The 17,278-nt window shown below is 41.3% G+C and overlaps 2 protein-coding genes across 4 annotated transcripts in view; both read right to left on the bottom strand.

Annotated features, from left to right (window-relative positions):
• LOC140947939 (uncharacterized) overlaps positions 1–1,246 on the bottom strand; it is a 49,545-nt gene extending 48,299 nt beyond the window's left edge. For all 3 annotated transcript variants that reach the window (XM_073397168.1, XM_073397169.1, XM_073397166.1), the window contains exon 1: positions 1,136–1,246. The gene's annotated coding sequence lies outside the window, so the exon portion shown is untranslated. The remainder of the gene's footprint in view (positions 1–1,135) is intronic.
• Positions 1,247–1,996: 750 nt separating this feature from the next.
• LOC140947941 (uncharacterized) overlaps positions 1,997–17,278 on the bottom strand; it is a 39,024-nt gene continuing 23,742 nt past the window's right edge. The window contains exon 4 of the mRNA XM_073397171.1: positions 1,997–3,156. Coding sequence (XP_073253272.1) covers positions 2,999–3,156 — 158 coding nt within the window. The 3' untranslated portion in view covers positions 1,997–2,998. The remainder of the gene's footprint in view (positions 3,157–17,278) is intronic.

The raw sequence follows: 17,278 nt of genomic DNA on the forward strand, positions 1-17,278 counted from the left end.
AAAGACGGGTACAAGACGCATTATGCGTCAAGGCAAACTACCTTTCGTAGTTTGTCGTTCAAGACGTATTTCGAAGGAAAGTTCATCCAGACGAATAATGCGTCTTGTGCCGGTCTTTATACTTGAGACGCATAACCAGACGAACTAAAGTTCGTACAGGCGGATAATACATCCGTAGTATAAAAACGACCATAGACGCATTATCCATCTTGACGGATAATACGTCCTCTAGTATAAAAACAGCCAATTGTCAGCCGTCGTCGGACGATACGAAAAACCGACGAGGTGCCATATAGACGGACGATGGATGCTGATTGCATTCCAAGTTGACTAACATCTCCCGTCTCTAAAGGTGCGTTCCTTGGGGATGATCTGTATCAGGATTTACGATGCAAGATCGCTCGGATCATGGTGCATCAAAGGAACTGCTAAATCCCATCTAAACAAAGAATCATCGGGTATCTTTAATGCACATGATCCAAAGATATTGGGTATAAATCCTGATCCAGATCATACCGAAGGAACGAACCCTAAGATATACTATCCCCCGGTTAGCCGTATGGGCGGGCACACTAAGGTACGGAAAGGGGTAATGTGTAAATCACAACTTAGAGAGGATCAAGGTCACGTCAACACTGTAAAAGAGTGATGTGAAAATGAGCGTTTCAACATTAAAGGAGCCTGAGTTTTGCAGAGTCTTGTTGCTCACCGAAAAATGTTCAACTAGAAGCAAGCGTCTTAGAATTTCAAAGGTTCAAATACTACCGTCTGAGTTCACAGTTCTGATAGTATACAATCAGACTGATGTTAAAAACTTTTCAGTATGTGTTTTTAAGCCTGCAAATGCCAACTGTATCATATGCTTTAGTTTGGCAGTTCGTTTAAAACTTATTTTTTATACACCTCAAAAGAAAACAGGTCATAAAAAAATGAAGACCCAAAAACAAAAAGCAGGCAACTCATTGGCGACGACGTTTATTCTTGAAAGAGAAGAAACGTCGGGGTTAGCCAGACAGTTACCGAAAAGGCTAAGAGGTATTCGTATTTAAACATGCCTAGAAGACTGTCCCCGATTAAACTCAGGAGTCAATTGACCTTTCTCTGTAAGAAGATTGATAATAAATGTTTTATTTACCTTAGAGTTTATTTGGATACAGTGGTAATGACCAGCATGCCCGTTTTTGCCAACAAGATACACGTGATATCCCCACAAATCATGACGGCCTTTAAATTATTAAAAAAAGACAAACAGTCAACTGGTACTAATGTAAAATGATAATGAATAGTGCATGAAAATTAACAGTTTATTTATCCTATTTATAAGGATTGGGCAATTTTCTAAAGATATGAATTTCTTTTTAATATGAAAAATTAATCGACATTCTGTTGCTAGAAAAAATTGTAAAAATTAAAGAAGCCGCTTAAACTAAAATAAATGCCAAACATTCTTTGGGGGTCACCACTTTTTTTAAGTATATATTATTGCCTCTAGTAATAATAAATGATACAACCAGTATTAGCTCACAAACCATTGCTTGCTAAGTCATCTTGTATACCAACGGGCAAGTATCTACCGAAAAACTAAGAGTACTTCTACCTAATCTGTAAGCTATTGCCAATTGAGTATAAAAACGTCTCTCGGCCATTTAAGATGACGCAATGTTGAAATTCCCCCGATAGTGGTGCACATAAACCATGGGTTACGACAGCGTGGTCAGCACGTCTACTCGCAAAGCAGCGGTCCCGGGTTCAAGTCCGGCTCAGCGGCACTGGCCACTTGCTGGATTTGTTCTGGTTGTCACGAGTTCAAAACCCCGACTACGCTTGTAGATAACCAACTGGTTGCCTCCTACCAGTTGGGGTTTATTAATAACCCTGTTATGTTCTATTTAGATTATTTGTCTCTAATTATTTCAGTAGAGTGCCTGTAAACTAGCTAGATAAACTATCTGACCTTCCCACTATAAAAAAATCCTTGATAAGAATAATCAACCTTAATAATGATTTTACTTCTTGACAGATGAATTTCCTTACCGTGTAGTTTAAACTTAATTATTTTGTTTTCAGTGTTATTGTTAAGTTCTTTCTCCTACCATAGGAGCTCTGTCTTTTGGTACGACTAAGAGCATAACTAACATTATTTTTACCAAACTGTATTTGAGGTAGTAAAGTCAACGGATGTGTTTTCACCAGGACAATTTTGGCTAGATAAAGCTGCAAAAGGCCGGAAATACAGTGAAAACACCTCGTCTTGTTTTTAGCTAGTTAAAAATGTAAGCTGTTTTCACAACCAAAAACAATGGATTTTCTCGTCTTGACGAACGGAAATTCTCCCAGAGTTATACTACCTCGCGAGATGGTATAACTTGTCCTGATAAATACCGCAGCCAATAGGGTCGCGCGTAGTGACAGACGCCTGCCAAATAATCTGGTAATATTATTCGCCAGACAATCGCCGCGTGGTCGAGCTTGAGAACTTCAACAAGGCAAACGATTCCAACGATTATTTCTTTCCATTCACAATCCCATCGACCCCGTTGGATTTTTCCGGTTCTTCGGCCAGGTCCTTAAACCAGAACTGTAGTCTTGGATAAACCCACATAGTCTTGCGCTTACAGCGCTGAATGTTGTTTCGTTGTTGGATTGCATAACAGAATAAAAACATTTCGTCGGACCCTCCTCATTTGTAAGGACATAAGCCCCATTCGCTGAGTATAACTCCTTTTCCTTCGCAAAAATACGGCGAGCATAATCACAAGAGAAATCATCACAAGCGCTTCCTCCCCAGCCATTTTTGATTATGATGCGCTTTCGCAATTTGAATCCTCTGAGTTAGCGGTTTAGATTGCGGGTTAAATTTCAATGTGAAAACAGTTTTCAAGTTTAACTAGTAAAAGGCGGTTTGTAAACAACCCCCGTTAGCTAGTTACCCGGCCTAGTGAAAACACAGCCAACAAATATAATGATGACTGCTAATGTAAAATAACTAGTGAATAATTCATTCTTTGCACAAACCTGTATTTGGTGCTTCCCATGTTACTTGAACAACAGGTTTTTCCTTATATAGATAACTCATAACTTGCATTTCTAACGGTGGACCAGGAAATGAAGTGCAGTTTGGATAGTTTGTTTCACTGAAGGTTTTACAGTGGCTGACTGTTGAATTAATGTTTTAAAATATTAATAATGACACCACCACTGATATATTTGGGATACTGAGTTAACGTTACAGTACTGCGGTAACGAACTTGGTTTAGCAGCCAAGGCCATGCTCTTATTAACACAGTAGGAAGCTTTTTATCTGTATATGTTATCACCTAGGCTCTTAAGCTAATAATGATTAGCTTTACGTGTATTGAGAGTGGCCACTTGCGAGTCTCAATTCTTGATTCATATCTTCATTCACAATTACTGCAAGAATTGAGTACCGTTACCGAGAATCGAGCGAGTTATCCATAGTGGGTGAGCAAATTATCCATGGCAAAGCTTTGGTAAGGTTACCCTAGTGCCAGGTTAGCCCTACTTGCCTTGTAAAGAAATAAGCGAGTGCTAGGGTAACCCTATGAGCACCCAGGTTACCTAGTTCGTGGTTTAGTGGCTTGTTTGGGTGTCCTGATCTTTTCTCTTATTGCATCACGTAAACATTCTTGAAGTAAGTCAGGTGTTATTTCACGGTTTTCTGTTTCTGACAGAAATTCTGAAGACTTACTGCTTCAAGTTTATTACTTCGGCGGAGCGCGAATTAAAGGATTCGCCCCGCTCAGGAAGGTTTCAGAGTTGCATCCGGAGGTCCCGAAGTTGCTTCGGAATTAGTTCGAGATATCTCCGAGTTCTTTGATTTATTCTTACAGGGGAAAGAAATAATTATCAGGAAGAAACATTTATTACTTTCGGAAAAAATAAAGAAGAAATAATTATTATTTCTGGCTTGCCCAGGGCTTAAACCGGCTAACGTGTGACCCGTAGGATCAGATGAGACTATAAATTGAGGGATTAGCCGATTGCGCCTCTGCGACGGAACGTAATTTGAGATGTGAAAAAGAACCATAAGTTATGCACGAGGTACGGTTAAAGATTGGGCACGCAAGTTTGTTACTTTTCGGCCTGTTTTGGGCATTTTACGTAGTGACACCGAAATAAGTTGGACCAGAAGCATGTTTCTGGTTGAAGATATCGCAAGGTCACTGCTAGTTCTTTCGGCTACAACAAATATTTTAGGCGGAAGGCGAGATCACCTCGAGTTGTTTCGTTTACCTGAGGAAGACAAAATTTTTTTTTTTTGCTCGCCCTTCAGTTTATAGCTACTTATCTTTGCCCCATTAGATCGCAGAGACGAGATTGTAGCAGAAAAGTAAAACATGGTTGATTTGTAGGTTTGGGCAAGCAGCAAGTTAATGTTTTGCTGCAGAACTCCGAGACGTCGGCGTGCGACGATTAGTTATTTGGGCTTACAGGAAACTTATTGATACGTCGTGCGCAGTTTATTTATAACAGAAATTATAATCGAATTGGATTGCAGCCACGGGGTCATGCACCTAGCAGACTTCCGGTGACGAAGTTAAGACTTCTTTAAAACAAAAGGAGAAAAGTAAGGGTATTTGCATGGAGGAGTATCCGAAAAAAATATCATTTCTTACTATTCCTGCGCATTCACAATAAATCGACAACCACGACGCCGAAGTTAACGCTCCATAGCGTCTTGGTAATTATAGAGCCAAGCGACTAAATAGGTCTTAACGCATTCAAGTTGCTATTATTACAGTCAACAGCAAGGCACGAGATCTCCAGTCTCATCGTGCATGTGAAAGCGTTTGCGTTTCTCTTTTAAACACATTTAGCTGTAATAAGACACAAATAAATTGAGAAGAACCAAGTTGGCCGTCTTAAAGTGCCCTTGATTGACCTTTAAAGCAATGAAATCTTTAGATACCAAAATCTCATTTGTCCCTACTATAACTTATGCACTATAGTACCATCAACCTTCCAACACGACATACAAACAGACAATCAGTACAATGATACCAATATACATATGATACTGCTTGTTTCTCGGCACGGTTTCAGGACATAAGCAGATGTTTTTCTCACACCCAAAGCTTCTACTAGCAAAGCTGAAACGTATGGCCTATCCGATTCTTCTCTGATGCTAATGCGATCCTACTTTAGAAACAGAGAAAATAGGACAAGAGTTGGCAACTGCACAAGTGAATGGGGTGCAGTTAATCGAGGCTACCCGCAAGGATCCTCCCTGGGGCCATTAGTGTGGAAAGTGTAGCAAAATGATCTGCTCTACTCTGGTGTAAATTCACAACTGTCTGCTTATGCTGATGACCATCAGCTTTACCAAGGCTCAAACTTAACGTTTGAACTTAATAGTCAAATGGCTAGTACATGGTCAGCATTCACTAACCATAAATGTGTTTCTACTAGGCATCCTTACTTACTTTTAACCCTGAAAACGCTCCGAAAGCCCGCAGGGTTTCGAATAGGATTGAGTAAGACCTAATGTTTTTAATGAAGTAGGTCGTATTATCCGCAAAAAGAGTGAGTTTAACAATTTTTTCCCCTATCCTAATACCTTGAATATTATTATCGTCTCTTATCTTAATAGCTAAGATCTCCAAAGCTAATATGAAAAGATAGGGAGAAAGAGGATCCCCCTGCCTTACACCTCTACTTAGAGAAAAAGGTACTGAAGTAAAACCATTATTCATAACACAGCTGGAGTCCTTATTATACAAGTCTCGTACCCACTGAATGAAAGAAGGACCAAACTTAAATGTAATAAATTAAAATTGAGGGAAACAAAAGCTTTCTCAAAATCTATGGCCACTAAGATCCCCGATGTATCCCTGTTCATCGTATGCTCAATCACATCGTCAATTGTTCAGATGGCATCAAAAATATTTCTCCCCTTGACAAAGGCCCTCTGATCAAAGTGACTTATTTCGGGTAGCACATTTTCCAACCGCTTGGCCAAGGTCTTGGACGCTATTTTTGCATCTACATTAATAAGAGATATTGGACGCCAATTCTTTATTTGCCTTTCGTGCTTTCCTGTTTTTCAACTAAAGCTATAACTACCTGTTTCTGTGAATTTGAAAGCTCCCCGTACTTCAATTTAGACTTTCCACCAACAAACTTCCAAACACGGGCCAAAAAGTAAGGTAAAATTCAAAGGTTAAGCCGTCGTTTCCGGGTGATTTATTCTTTTGGAAGGTCTGCAAAGCATTGTAACACTCTCCGTATCCCTCCGTATTTGCCTTCAAAAGCGTTTTTCTTCTCCTCTACTAAAGAGCGAATTTCATTGAGATCACTTACAAGTGAGGAAAAAGACCCCATGTCTGCACATGTACAACCATCATAAAGGTCAGAATAAAATGTTTCTAACTCATTCATTATTTGTTTAGGGGCTGTGGTTAACTTTCCTTCCCTGTTAAAGACTTTCCGTTATTTCTCTCGCCGAATTCGTACCAAGTTGATCGCACCTTGTGTAATGTAATCATATATAGTATCATATTCTAAAGACACTCGAGTTCCTCCAGATTTTTTGTATTTGGATAGGAATCGTATTTTTCCGTACATTCCTTTAAATCTTCCTCTAGGTTTTGTAGTTTTACTCTTCTTTCGCGGGCTTTAGTTTTGCTGTATCTGATTGTTTGCTGTCTAATTTGTATTTAATTAAATCCCATAAGACACGTTTATCTTGTACTTCTTTGAATTCCTCTAGCCAATTGGCATACTCAGTGGTTAGAAGTTCACAATAAGCCGAATCAGTTACTAGGTTTGAATTAAATTTCCAGAAGTTAGGTCCTTTTTCAAGATAATCTAAACCATTTAGAGAGAGACCATTTAAACCATTTAGAGAGCGTTATTGCTGAATGGTCTGACTTAATTGACGTTTTAATGTCAACTGAATCTATGTCATCTTGTAAACTAATATCGCTTACGAGCCAATAATCTAAGCGCCTTTGTATGATTGGTTTCTTTTGACGCCAAATAAAACGTGTATTCGTGGGGTTTCTTATGCGCCAGATATCCACTAAATCAAGCTCAGCGTACATGTCTTCAACAATTTTTCCGGAGTCTTTCCTTTTACTATTACCGCCCTGCCCATCTAAACGTGGTCAAGAATGATATTGAAGTTCCCACCGACTATAAATGGGTGATCTTGTTCCACTCTTGCACCTTTTAGAATATCCGATACGTCTTTGAAGAAGAGAGATTGTTTTACTACACTTCTTTGGAGCGTAAATGTTTAAAAGAAAGTAAGGCGAATCTTGAATGTAAGCCTCCAGAAAAGAGTAGCGACCTTGAGAATCTACCTTGGTAGAATTTATTTTGAAATCTAAATTATCCCTTATAAGTACTAGAACACCTCTGCTATGATTACTGCCATGCAAGAAGAACATTTCGCCTTTCCATTGTTTTCTCCAGATATTTTCAATATCTCCAGTGCTGTATGTTTCTTGCAGGAAAAATATGTCGGCACCGGAATTTACAAGCCAACTAAAAACAGCTTTCCGCTTTTCAAAAGTGCGAATCCCACGAACATTTAACGACAAAAGATTGAACTCGTCATTATGCCCCATATAACCAGAATGAGTAGGACCTCATTTGCGGGAAAAATTTATCAACACATTTACAGCAATCTGACATTCAAAGAAATACTTCATTGACATGCTGCGATAGCTTTGAATAACCGAAAATGAAAGGAAAATAACCACGAAAACAAAAATAATAGAATACAACCACTTAATAATGATACAAACAATTAAAAGAGCAGCAACATAACTATCACGAACGATACGCTCTGGAATGGAACTAAGTAAAGTTGTTTGAGATTACATGTTTGTGTACGAAAGCAAGAGACTAGTTCAGATTTATAGACAGTGATTCGGAAACAAAGTTTTAAAGTGAATATACTTAACGCCTACAACAGATTACGAGGATATTGTATGCAAATACATGAATATTTGAGAGCAGAGTGAAAGAAAAGCTCCAATGAGAGTATTATATTTGCATGTACATTTTTATCTCTGGAAATGTGTAGAGACCGGTGTTCGTGCCTAAACAAAACCTGTCAACGGAGCATTTACAGGAATAAATTTACCATTAGCAAATAACTTATCTGGTTTCGCTTTGCTGAAGTATACTGTGTAGCCTTTGCCTCTGGCTTCCTTGAACTTTTTCATCTGACTTTTCCTTATTTCATAAAGTTTTTTTGGTATATCGTCAAACACAGAAAATTGTTTGTCATCTTGCCTCTTTAACTCCTTGCGGGCTTGATCCATCACCATTTCCTTGTCCGAATATCGTAAGAAACGTGCGATAATTGGGCGAAGTTTGTTACTGCTGTTGTTAGGCTTTCCCAAACGAGGGACTCTTTGGAACTCGATTCTACCCCGAGGGTTTTCAATACGAAGCTTGTTTTCTAGGAATTTGAACAATAAATCTCTTGTATCCTCGGGTGGGGAGTCAACTTCAGATGCCGGTACTACCTCGTCAATCCCAAAGACTAACATTTTCTCTTCCTGAATAGGTTTCTACATTTCAATAACTGCTTTCGAAGATCATTTATTTCAAACTTTGACTCATTTGACTCCTTCTTCAGGTCTAAAATGTCGTCTTCATTGAACTGGATACTTTCCTCAACGCTAGCAAGACTGGCAGAGACCTCGTTAAGATGCCCTTCTATCTTATCGAGTTTTTCTAATTTATCCAGCACACGCTGCAGTTTCAGACCGACGTCCTCCGCCATCTCCAGCGCTTCAAACACTTCGTCCGTTTCACTATTTTTGCTTCTTTTCTCTTCAGGTGACTGATTAGAAGAGTGAGATGCTGTACTAGATCTGCCTTTCCTTTTGGAAGACATTAGAGGCGTATAAAGATGAAAAATTGCAATCACTGCCTCCTATCGGAATGCTTTCTTTTCTTTACATTTTTCGCGAGTTATTTAGTATAATCTACCATAATGTATTATGTATTTCAGTTTTACGTGTTGGATCATCAATAAATCCTTTATTATGTTCATCCGTTGTTGATCAAACTCAGTTATCAACCTATCGCCGTAATAGTAAAAACTATGCTCTTCACACGTGATGAGCGTCCAGAATACCGATGCAAACAGAGACACAGCCGCGTATACTCTCACTGACAATGTCGGCACCAGCGAAAACCCTGAAGACTTTAACCTCAGCGGGATAGGTCCACCCTTAAATGAGAGAGTCACGCTTGAAGCTGTTCGGATGAGCAGTCGCCAAAGCTGCCAACAGGGAAGATGAAAGAATACCGTCGCCAGATATTACGAAGAGACTTTGAAATCTCACGTGAGGGATGTAAGAAGCAAGTTAACAAAATTCACCACCTTCTGACCATAGATGCAATGGAATTATCTCCTTTGCAGAGGGAACCAGGAAAGTTAGGAGTGCGTATGGATGATTTTGCAAGCACTTACGAAGTGTTGTATGATACCTTGGAATTCGAAGAAGCTGAACAGAGATTAGCACTTAACAGTCATTATGATGCTTTGAGTCACAAAAATCACGAGGGGCCGTAGCTGTAAAATGAAAGGATTTCCGCACTTCAAACTCAAAAGGATGGCCGAAGCTCAATTTATACATCAAGAAGCAAACAACAGACGCCCAAGGTCATCTGTGGAATTTAGCTCGTCACTTCAAAGGAGGGCTGAGATGGCCGCTAAGGCACCTTGACTTCAGGCTGAACAAAACTATCACGACGTGGAGAGCAAGGAGTCTGCAGCTCTGAAAAGGCAAGAAGACGAAGTAAAAAAATACAAATGATGAAATAATTAGCTGCCACGAAAGCAGAACTGGATGGTATAAGCAAGATAGCAGAACACTATGAAGATGACAGTCACTTGAACGGTGATTGTCGTGAAGAGCAGTTGAAAAAATATCTTCAGTCTCAGCTTAACTGTGTTCTTCAAAACACAGCATCCAGTTCCCTATTACCAGGAACCACCACAACTTCTGCTAGTTATGTAGATGTGGAGGTTAATACGACGAGAGAGCCCCCCCCCCCCCCCTTCTTCTGGGAGTCTAAATCTTATGCTGTGCCTTGCACTACTGGATCCACGTCGCCACAGGAAATACCAAGGAAACCTCGCGCTGACGAAAAACTGGACTGCATTCCGAAGTCTCCGCCACTGTCAGTACGCCGGGAGAAGTTTTGATTAAAAGACTCGCAGAATTGCTGACCCAGAGGCAAGATCGTCTCTTCCTCGTCCAGAGCCGGAGGTGTTTTCCGGAGACACCCTAATTAACCCTATGTGGAAAAAGTCGTTTGAAACCTTAATCGAAAGGAAGACTAAAGATCCATCTGAGCTACTATGTTATCTGGGCAAATATACGTCGCGAGAATCCGTAAGTGGTATTCTTTCCCTAAACAGCGTCAGTACCGTAAGAGAATCAATAACTGGCCCAAGGTCCTACCAAACGATGGTCATAGTTAAAGGAAATTAACAAACTTCCTTCAGCATTGTCTCATGGCAATGAACAGTGTTGAGTATCTTAATATGCTCAACGACCAGAAAAAAAAAAACAAAAGATGATCAGAAAGCTGCCAAGCTATTTGGTGACGAGATGAAGCAGGATTGTCGACCAATAGGTTTATTGCAGATCAATTAGAGGAGGACGACGAAATTCCATTATCGAAGGAAGGAGTGGTGAAGAATGGCTACTCTCCCTTCGCAGAATTCTGCAAATTTCTTAAGAGAGAAGCAACGATATCGCGCAACCCAGTAACTTCCTTACAAGCGCTAAAGGCAGTTGAAACCAACAAGAGTAACCCTAGAAGAACTAATTTTAATCCACGCGACGAGGGACACTTTAATGCTGGAACCCTCGCAACTGGCTTGTCTGAGGAAAAGAAAACTGCTGCTGCGACAACCAGCACAAGCAACACGAAATGCGTCATCTGTCTCTTCTGTAAGGAGAATCACGAACTGGATCTTTGTGTTAAGTTTCCAAAAAAAACCCTTACCGAAAGAAAAAGGCATGCTCAAGCCAATGCACTTTGCTGGGGATGCCTCAAGTGGCGCCATTTGTCTAAAGAACGTAGAGGAGGGAGGACATGTAATATCTGTAACCCCGACATACCACCTCACTACATGACGATGCAGCAGCTCAACGGGACAAGGAAAATAACCCCGTAGATCAGGAAAATCGTGAAACAAGTTGTGAGAACTCGACTTCCCTTTGCATTCAATTATGGGGTAGGAACAGCCACACCAAACCCTTGTTATAGTGCAGGTGTACCAGTATGGCTGCATCATGAACACGACCCGAACACAAAGATCATGGTTTACACTCTGTCAGATGATCAGTCTGATGCGTGCCTTGTTAAACAAGCCATGATTGAGAAGCTCAGTGTGAGTGGACGGGAAACTCTGCTTAAGTTGTCTGTGGTCTTAGCTGAAAAAACCATTACAAGTCAAAGGATTCGGTTCGTGGCGTGAAGGAATGAACAGAGATCCCACTTCCAGGAATTTATACCAGAGACATAATCCCAGCAAAGCGTAGTCAAATGCCAACACCTGAAACGGCTCGGATGTGGACACTCTTGAAGAGAATCACAAATCAGCTCACGCCCTATTTGGAAGATCTTGATGTCAGCTCAGTTCTTGGCATTAAGTGCGCTCGCGCCATTAAACCAAGAGAAGTCATTCCAGGAAACGAAGATGATCCCTACGCCCAACGCACCGCACTCATCTGGGGGATCTTCAGGATGGTAGAGCTCAGTAGATGGAATTGCAAAAAGGTGGCTGTTCATCGCATAGTCTCATGTGAAGTCTCGTGAAGTCACTTCGCCCTTAGGACGCACACGTTGGAGCCAGTTCTGAACCTGGTTCACGTGAACCGAACGTTTGAGTTTGATTTTACGGTGACAAGGACTGAGGAACATTTTCTCTGTCATGAAGACAGAAGGTTCTATCAAAGGTTAATGAAGGTATTCATCAAAGACGTGATGGTCATTATGAGATGCCACTACAGTTCAAGCAAGAATCAATTATGTTGCATAACAACAAGGAAGTCGTTCTGAAACGTCTGAAGAAACTGAAAGGAAGGCTCAAGTCTGACAGCAAATATAAGGCAGACTACCTGGCCTTTATGAGTGATATTATCAGCCGACGTCACACGGAGAAAATTCCAGCCGAAGAAGTTTAAACAAATAATCGACACGTGTGGTACATTCCGCACCATGGAGAGTATCACCCAAGAAAGCAGGGAAAGATAAGAGTTGTTTTCGACTGTAGCGTGGAAATTGCAGGCAAATCCTCAATAGACACCTCCACCAAGGCCTGGACCTAACAAACAACATGGTGGACGCGTTGTGAAGATTTCCTCAGGAGCCAGTAGCTGTCATGTGCGATATCGAAGGCATTTTCCACCAGGTCCACGTCAACTCAGAGCACTGCAACCTTCTATGCTTCTTCTGGTGGGATAGTAGCAATGTTGACAGCGACCCAGAGGAGTATAGAATGACTGTACATCACTTCTGTGCTACTTCCTCTCCAGGATGTGCTAACTTCGCCTTAAAGAAGGTCGCAAGTGACTTTGGACATCTAATTATGGAGAAGAAGCAGCTAACTTCCTAAAGAACGATTTCTATGTGGATGACGGCCTGAAATCCGTTTCAACTTCTGAAGCAGCTATAGCCTTAGTTAAGAACACAAAGCAGTAATAGATGCCATCCCCCTACAAGATCTGTCGAAGAATATTCAGAATCTAGACTTCACCAAAGAGAGCCTTCCAGTTGAGCCCGCTCTTGGCGTACAGTGGTGCGTGGAGTCGTACTAAAGGATCAATCGTTTACGAGAACAGGAATCCTGTCAACAGTCAGTTCTGTGTTTGATCCTCTTGGTCTGCTTACCCTTCTGATTCTGACAGGAAAAATCATTCTGCAAGAGTTCTGTCGCGACGGGGGCAGACTGGGATGACAAGGTTCCAGAACCATTAAGAATGAAATGGGAACAATGCAGAAGTGACCTTCACCTGCTTTCAGAGTTCAAGGTTTCCAGATGCTTCAAAGCAGAAGGGTTCGGAGAACTCAAACTGGCACCATTTCTTCCTTGCCAGAAAGGACTCCTGTGGGCAGTGTTCCTACCTCAAGTTCATAAACCAATGCAATCAGATTCACTGTTCTCTCGCAATGGCTAAATCACGAAGAAATTCCAAACAAGAATGAAGAATAAGAATTAAGCAAAATATGAAAGCGTGCGTACTAATGCTCCCAAGAAACCTGAAGCGGAGACAATGAAGCTCAAGCAATCGAAAACAAATGTATACATCCCTATTTACACTCAAGTGCTCCAAGATGCAGAACGGGAAATTGTTAAGAGTGTTCAAGAGAACCCCTTTCAAGGGGAATTAGCTAGCTTCGTTCCCCTGGTGAAAGGACTTCCCAGGATCGCACCTCACTGAAGATCGCGAAGAAGGCCAGTACACTTTATAACATGGATCCCTTCTTTGACTGTGACAGTGTGCTACGAGTTGGTGGTCGCCTCAGAAAAGCTGAAATTGCAAAGGCAGTCAAGTACCCCGTTTTCCTCCCGAAAAAAGGACACGTAACAAGACTCTTAATTCAAACCACCATACATCAACAAGGACTTGGGATGACGGTTTCCGGGTCGTTGGAGGAGACACCGCTGTAGCTGATTTCATTTCCAAGTGCGTCTATTGTCGTAAATTGAGAGGAGCCCTGAAAGAGCAAAAAATGGCAGATCTCCCCGAAGATCGAGCTCAGCCTGTTCCACCCTTCTCATATTGCACGGTTGATTATTTTAGCCCTTGGTATATAAAGGAGGGGCGGTGTTAGCTCAAGATATACGGTATCCTCTTTACGTGCCTTGCTTCTACAAAACTCCACCTAGAGGTGGAAAACTCACTCACAACAGATTCCTTCTTGAACGCCTACAGTCGCTTTGTTGGTCATCGTGGTCCAGTCCATTAAGATCAGGGAAGCAATTTTGTTGGTGCACGAAGCGAAATTCAGCAGGTCCTCTTCAAGATGGATGACAAGAAATTTAGGAAAGAGCCGCTAAAACGAAATTGCGATTGGGTAGAGTATAAGATAAATGTTGCCCACTCAAGTCATATAGGAGGAACGTGGGAACGTCAAATTCTAACTGTTCGCGACGTTCTAGCAGCCCTTTTGAGCAGCTACGGCTTACAGTTAGACGATGAATCTCTTATCACTTTCGTGACCGAAGCCAAAGTAATTTTGTAAATTACCGCCCACTGACAGTTGATGACCTTACCTCGCCAGAATGTCTCCAGCCACTTTCCCCAAGTCATTTGTCTTGCCCCCTCCTGGATCCTTTCAGCGGGAAGATCTATATTCTAAGAGACGGCGCCGTGTGCAATACCTGGCATGGATGAAATGGAAGACAGGATACCTACAGTCTCTACAAGCCAGACAAAAATGGGTCAATCCGAAGCGAAACATACGCAAGGACGATGTAGTCTTGGTGAAAGATGAATAAATTCCCACGAATCAATGGCAGCTTGCTCGCGATGCGCCGACATATCCAAGTGATGATGGTCTCGTTAGGAAGGTAAAGATCCTCCTTCGATTGAATATTCTAGCCAGAGAATCAAAACTTCAGTGATGCTTGAGAGGCCCATTCAGAAGCTGGTCCTTTAAGTCGTTTCCTCTGAAGATGAGCCATGGTGAAGACTGGGGGGTCCCCACCGAGGAGCCTGTTATCGCTAGCTATCCTCAAAGGAACATTGTCCTACAACAGGAGCCTATCAAATGGAGCCTCCATCTCCCATACAAGCCCTTGGGGCCAACCCTTTCCAGAGTAGCTTTATAATTAGAACGGTTCCCAGGGGAGACTTCGCGCGCCGACGGTGGGAAGAGCCAATCACAACGACGAAACGACACCGCTATTGTACTTCATCTTCGGTGTTGACAGGCCAAACACAATCATAAGCTAGTGAAACGTGACTTTAGCGTTTTCTTCCCTCAGAGATTTTCTTTCTTTTCTTTCTAGCCGGCAGATTATACTGTGGAGAGTTTTAAACTTTGACTATGTTAATCTTAATTTTGGCTGCTTGTCTCACATTAAGAGACCATGAAGCTAGTCTGTTAGATGCATAATGATTAACTACCACCTGAAGTCTGTAGTACAGGATTCTGTACAGGATTCGTTTTCTTTAGCCAATTTTTTTAAGCGTTAAGGTTATTATTTCGGCTAAATGACTCAATATTAATCAAATTTCTAGTTTTTCAAGTTTTTTTTCCCGAAATCCGTTTATCTGAAAAAAATACTTGTCGTCCTTGTGGTTGTTTTGTCCGTCAGCTAGTGTGATGATTCCCTGCTATGTTTTGTAACGCCGGGCCCAGCCATTGTTTTCTCACAAAAAAGTGATCTACAGATGCGAATTCGAAGGAAAGAATTGAGCCTAAACTTCTACATTAACTGCTGAGAATTGTCCTGTCAGTCAATCATAATTCTTTTGTCGCAGATACAATCCATTTTGTTTTTCTTGAGACAAGTGGGTCTTTGGACTAGAGCGCGATGTCACAAATTCCTCCGTTAGCAAATTACTTTTGAGTTAGCTTCACGGTCGAGCAACTGTTCTCTTCTGTTCAACTTTTCAAGCGCCAGTTTTATCAGGCAACTCTCATGGTGATGTGAGTCAGTTGTAGACGAAGACTGCAATTTCTCAAATTTCGGAAATAAAGCATTCCTCGTTAGTTGCTACTTAAGTCATCGCTTTTGCACGCGGTTCTTAACTGGTGAAATCCACTGCACGGTGATGACAAAAATCAAATCATGATCCTGGCACTTTTTCGGCGCTGATCATCGAAAAGTCCCAAATCGTCCACAGAACGCTTAATCGTCAATTCTTTTCGAAGTACATGCTTACACGTTGAATGTATGACAACAAATAAAAACACTCGCAAAGATAACCTTTCAGTGATCCTCAGTTCTCTGCCTTTGTCTCATCGCTTCATGCTCTGTCTCAGTCGGGTAATTCATTAACTTTTATTTCATGATACCCAGATCCCAGCGGCTGTAAAATCATAAAAATGGATGTATAGTAAAAAGGAAAACGGTCGAAGGATGGACTTCTGAGTTCGACTTCATCCAGCTTCAGTTTTTTGACGGTGACATACGAGACTCACGGAAACATGACACTTTTCGCGGGAAACAAGCCGTTCCATTTATAAATCTACTGGGGAAAGGGTTGACTCAAGAAATTAATGGAGATGGAGGCTCCATTTGATGGGCTCCTGCCTACAAACATTTTCGTTTCCTTCTTTTTGATTGGTAATTTGACATTAGTATTGACAATTTAGGGAAGCCATGTAAGCATTACCACAATCGATCATTACTGTTGCGTCACCTTATAGTGACGTCACCAATGCGCAAGTGACCTTTGTAATAGAAAGCCTTTGATCATTGCTCTATGGTCGACACGAAACTTATTTGTTTGCTGTTTCACAATGTTCACTCCGTGTATGGGATTGAGGTACGCTGTGACTTCTTGTTTAAACTAAGTTTGTTTCTTTATCGGTTTCGTTGCCCCTTTTCTCGCTATCATTTGTGTCTTTTGAGCCTAAGTTGTTTCTTCATTTACCTGGGTGATTGATTCCCTTGTTGTGTAATATTTAGTACGAAAGGCTTGAACCCAGGGGTCATTTCATAAGTAGGTTGAGTATGATCGTCCGCGTGAACGTAGTCCTGAATAGGACCCTTGTTGTTGACAGTAACTGACGTTCGACAACCTGTGCGGCAGTCATCTTCAGAGTCTTCAGAAAATCACGTCAGTTGATGGAGTTAAACTCTGCTTATTGACCTGATTGGTCAATAAAGTCGCAATGTTACTGGTCGTCAATCAATTAAGCCGTGATGTTGTTGGCTATGAAGACTCGTAATGTCATTGGTACGTTTCATTTCGTCTGTTGTCACAGTTAAACAGTCTTTTATTGTTATTCAAATTCTCAGTTGTGCAGTCGTTCTCTCGTGGGTAGTTTTGCTTGATTCCGTCAACAAGTTGTTGGTGCCTGTAACTGTTGACTACAATTCAGTGACGTTTGTTCTAAGTAAGTAATTAAAACCAGCTAATCGAAAGTGAGTCGTTGATAGTAGTCTGTAGAATACGAAATAAACGTCGCAGAGAAACAGTCGATTTGATGATTCGTCTGTAAATGGTGCTCAGCAATGTGATTGTTGACGTCACCATTTCTCGTGGCTCGTTTGTGTTTGGTCAGTCGCGGGCTAAGGTGTCTGCCGGTTTCACCA

This window comes from Porites lutea, chromosome 9 (assembly GCF_958299795.1).
Source record: "Porites lutea chromosome 9, jaPorLute2.1, whole genome shotgun sequence".
NCBI classification, from domain to species: Eukaryota; Metazoa; Cnidaria; class Anthozoa; order Scleractinia; family Poritidae; genus Porites; species Porites lutea.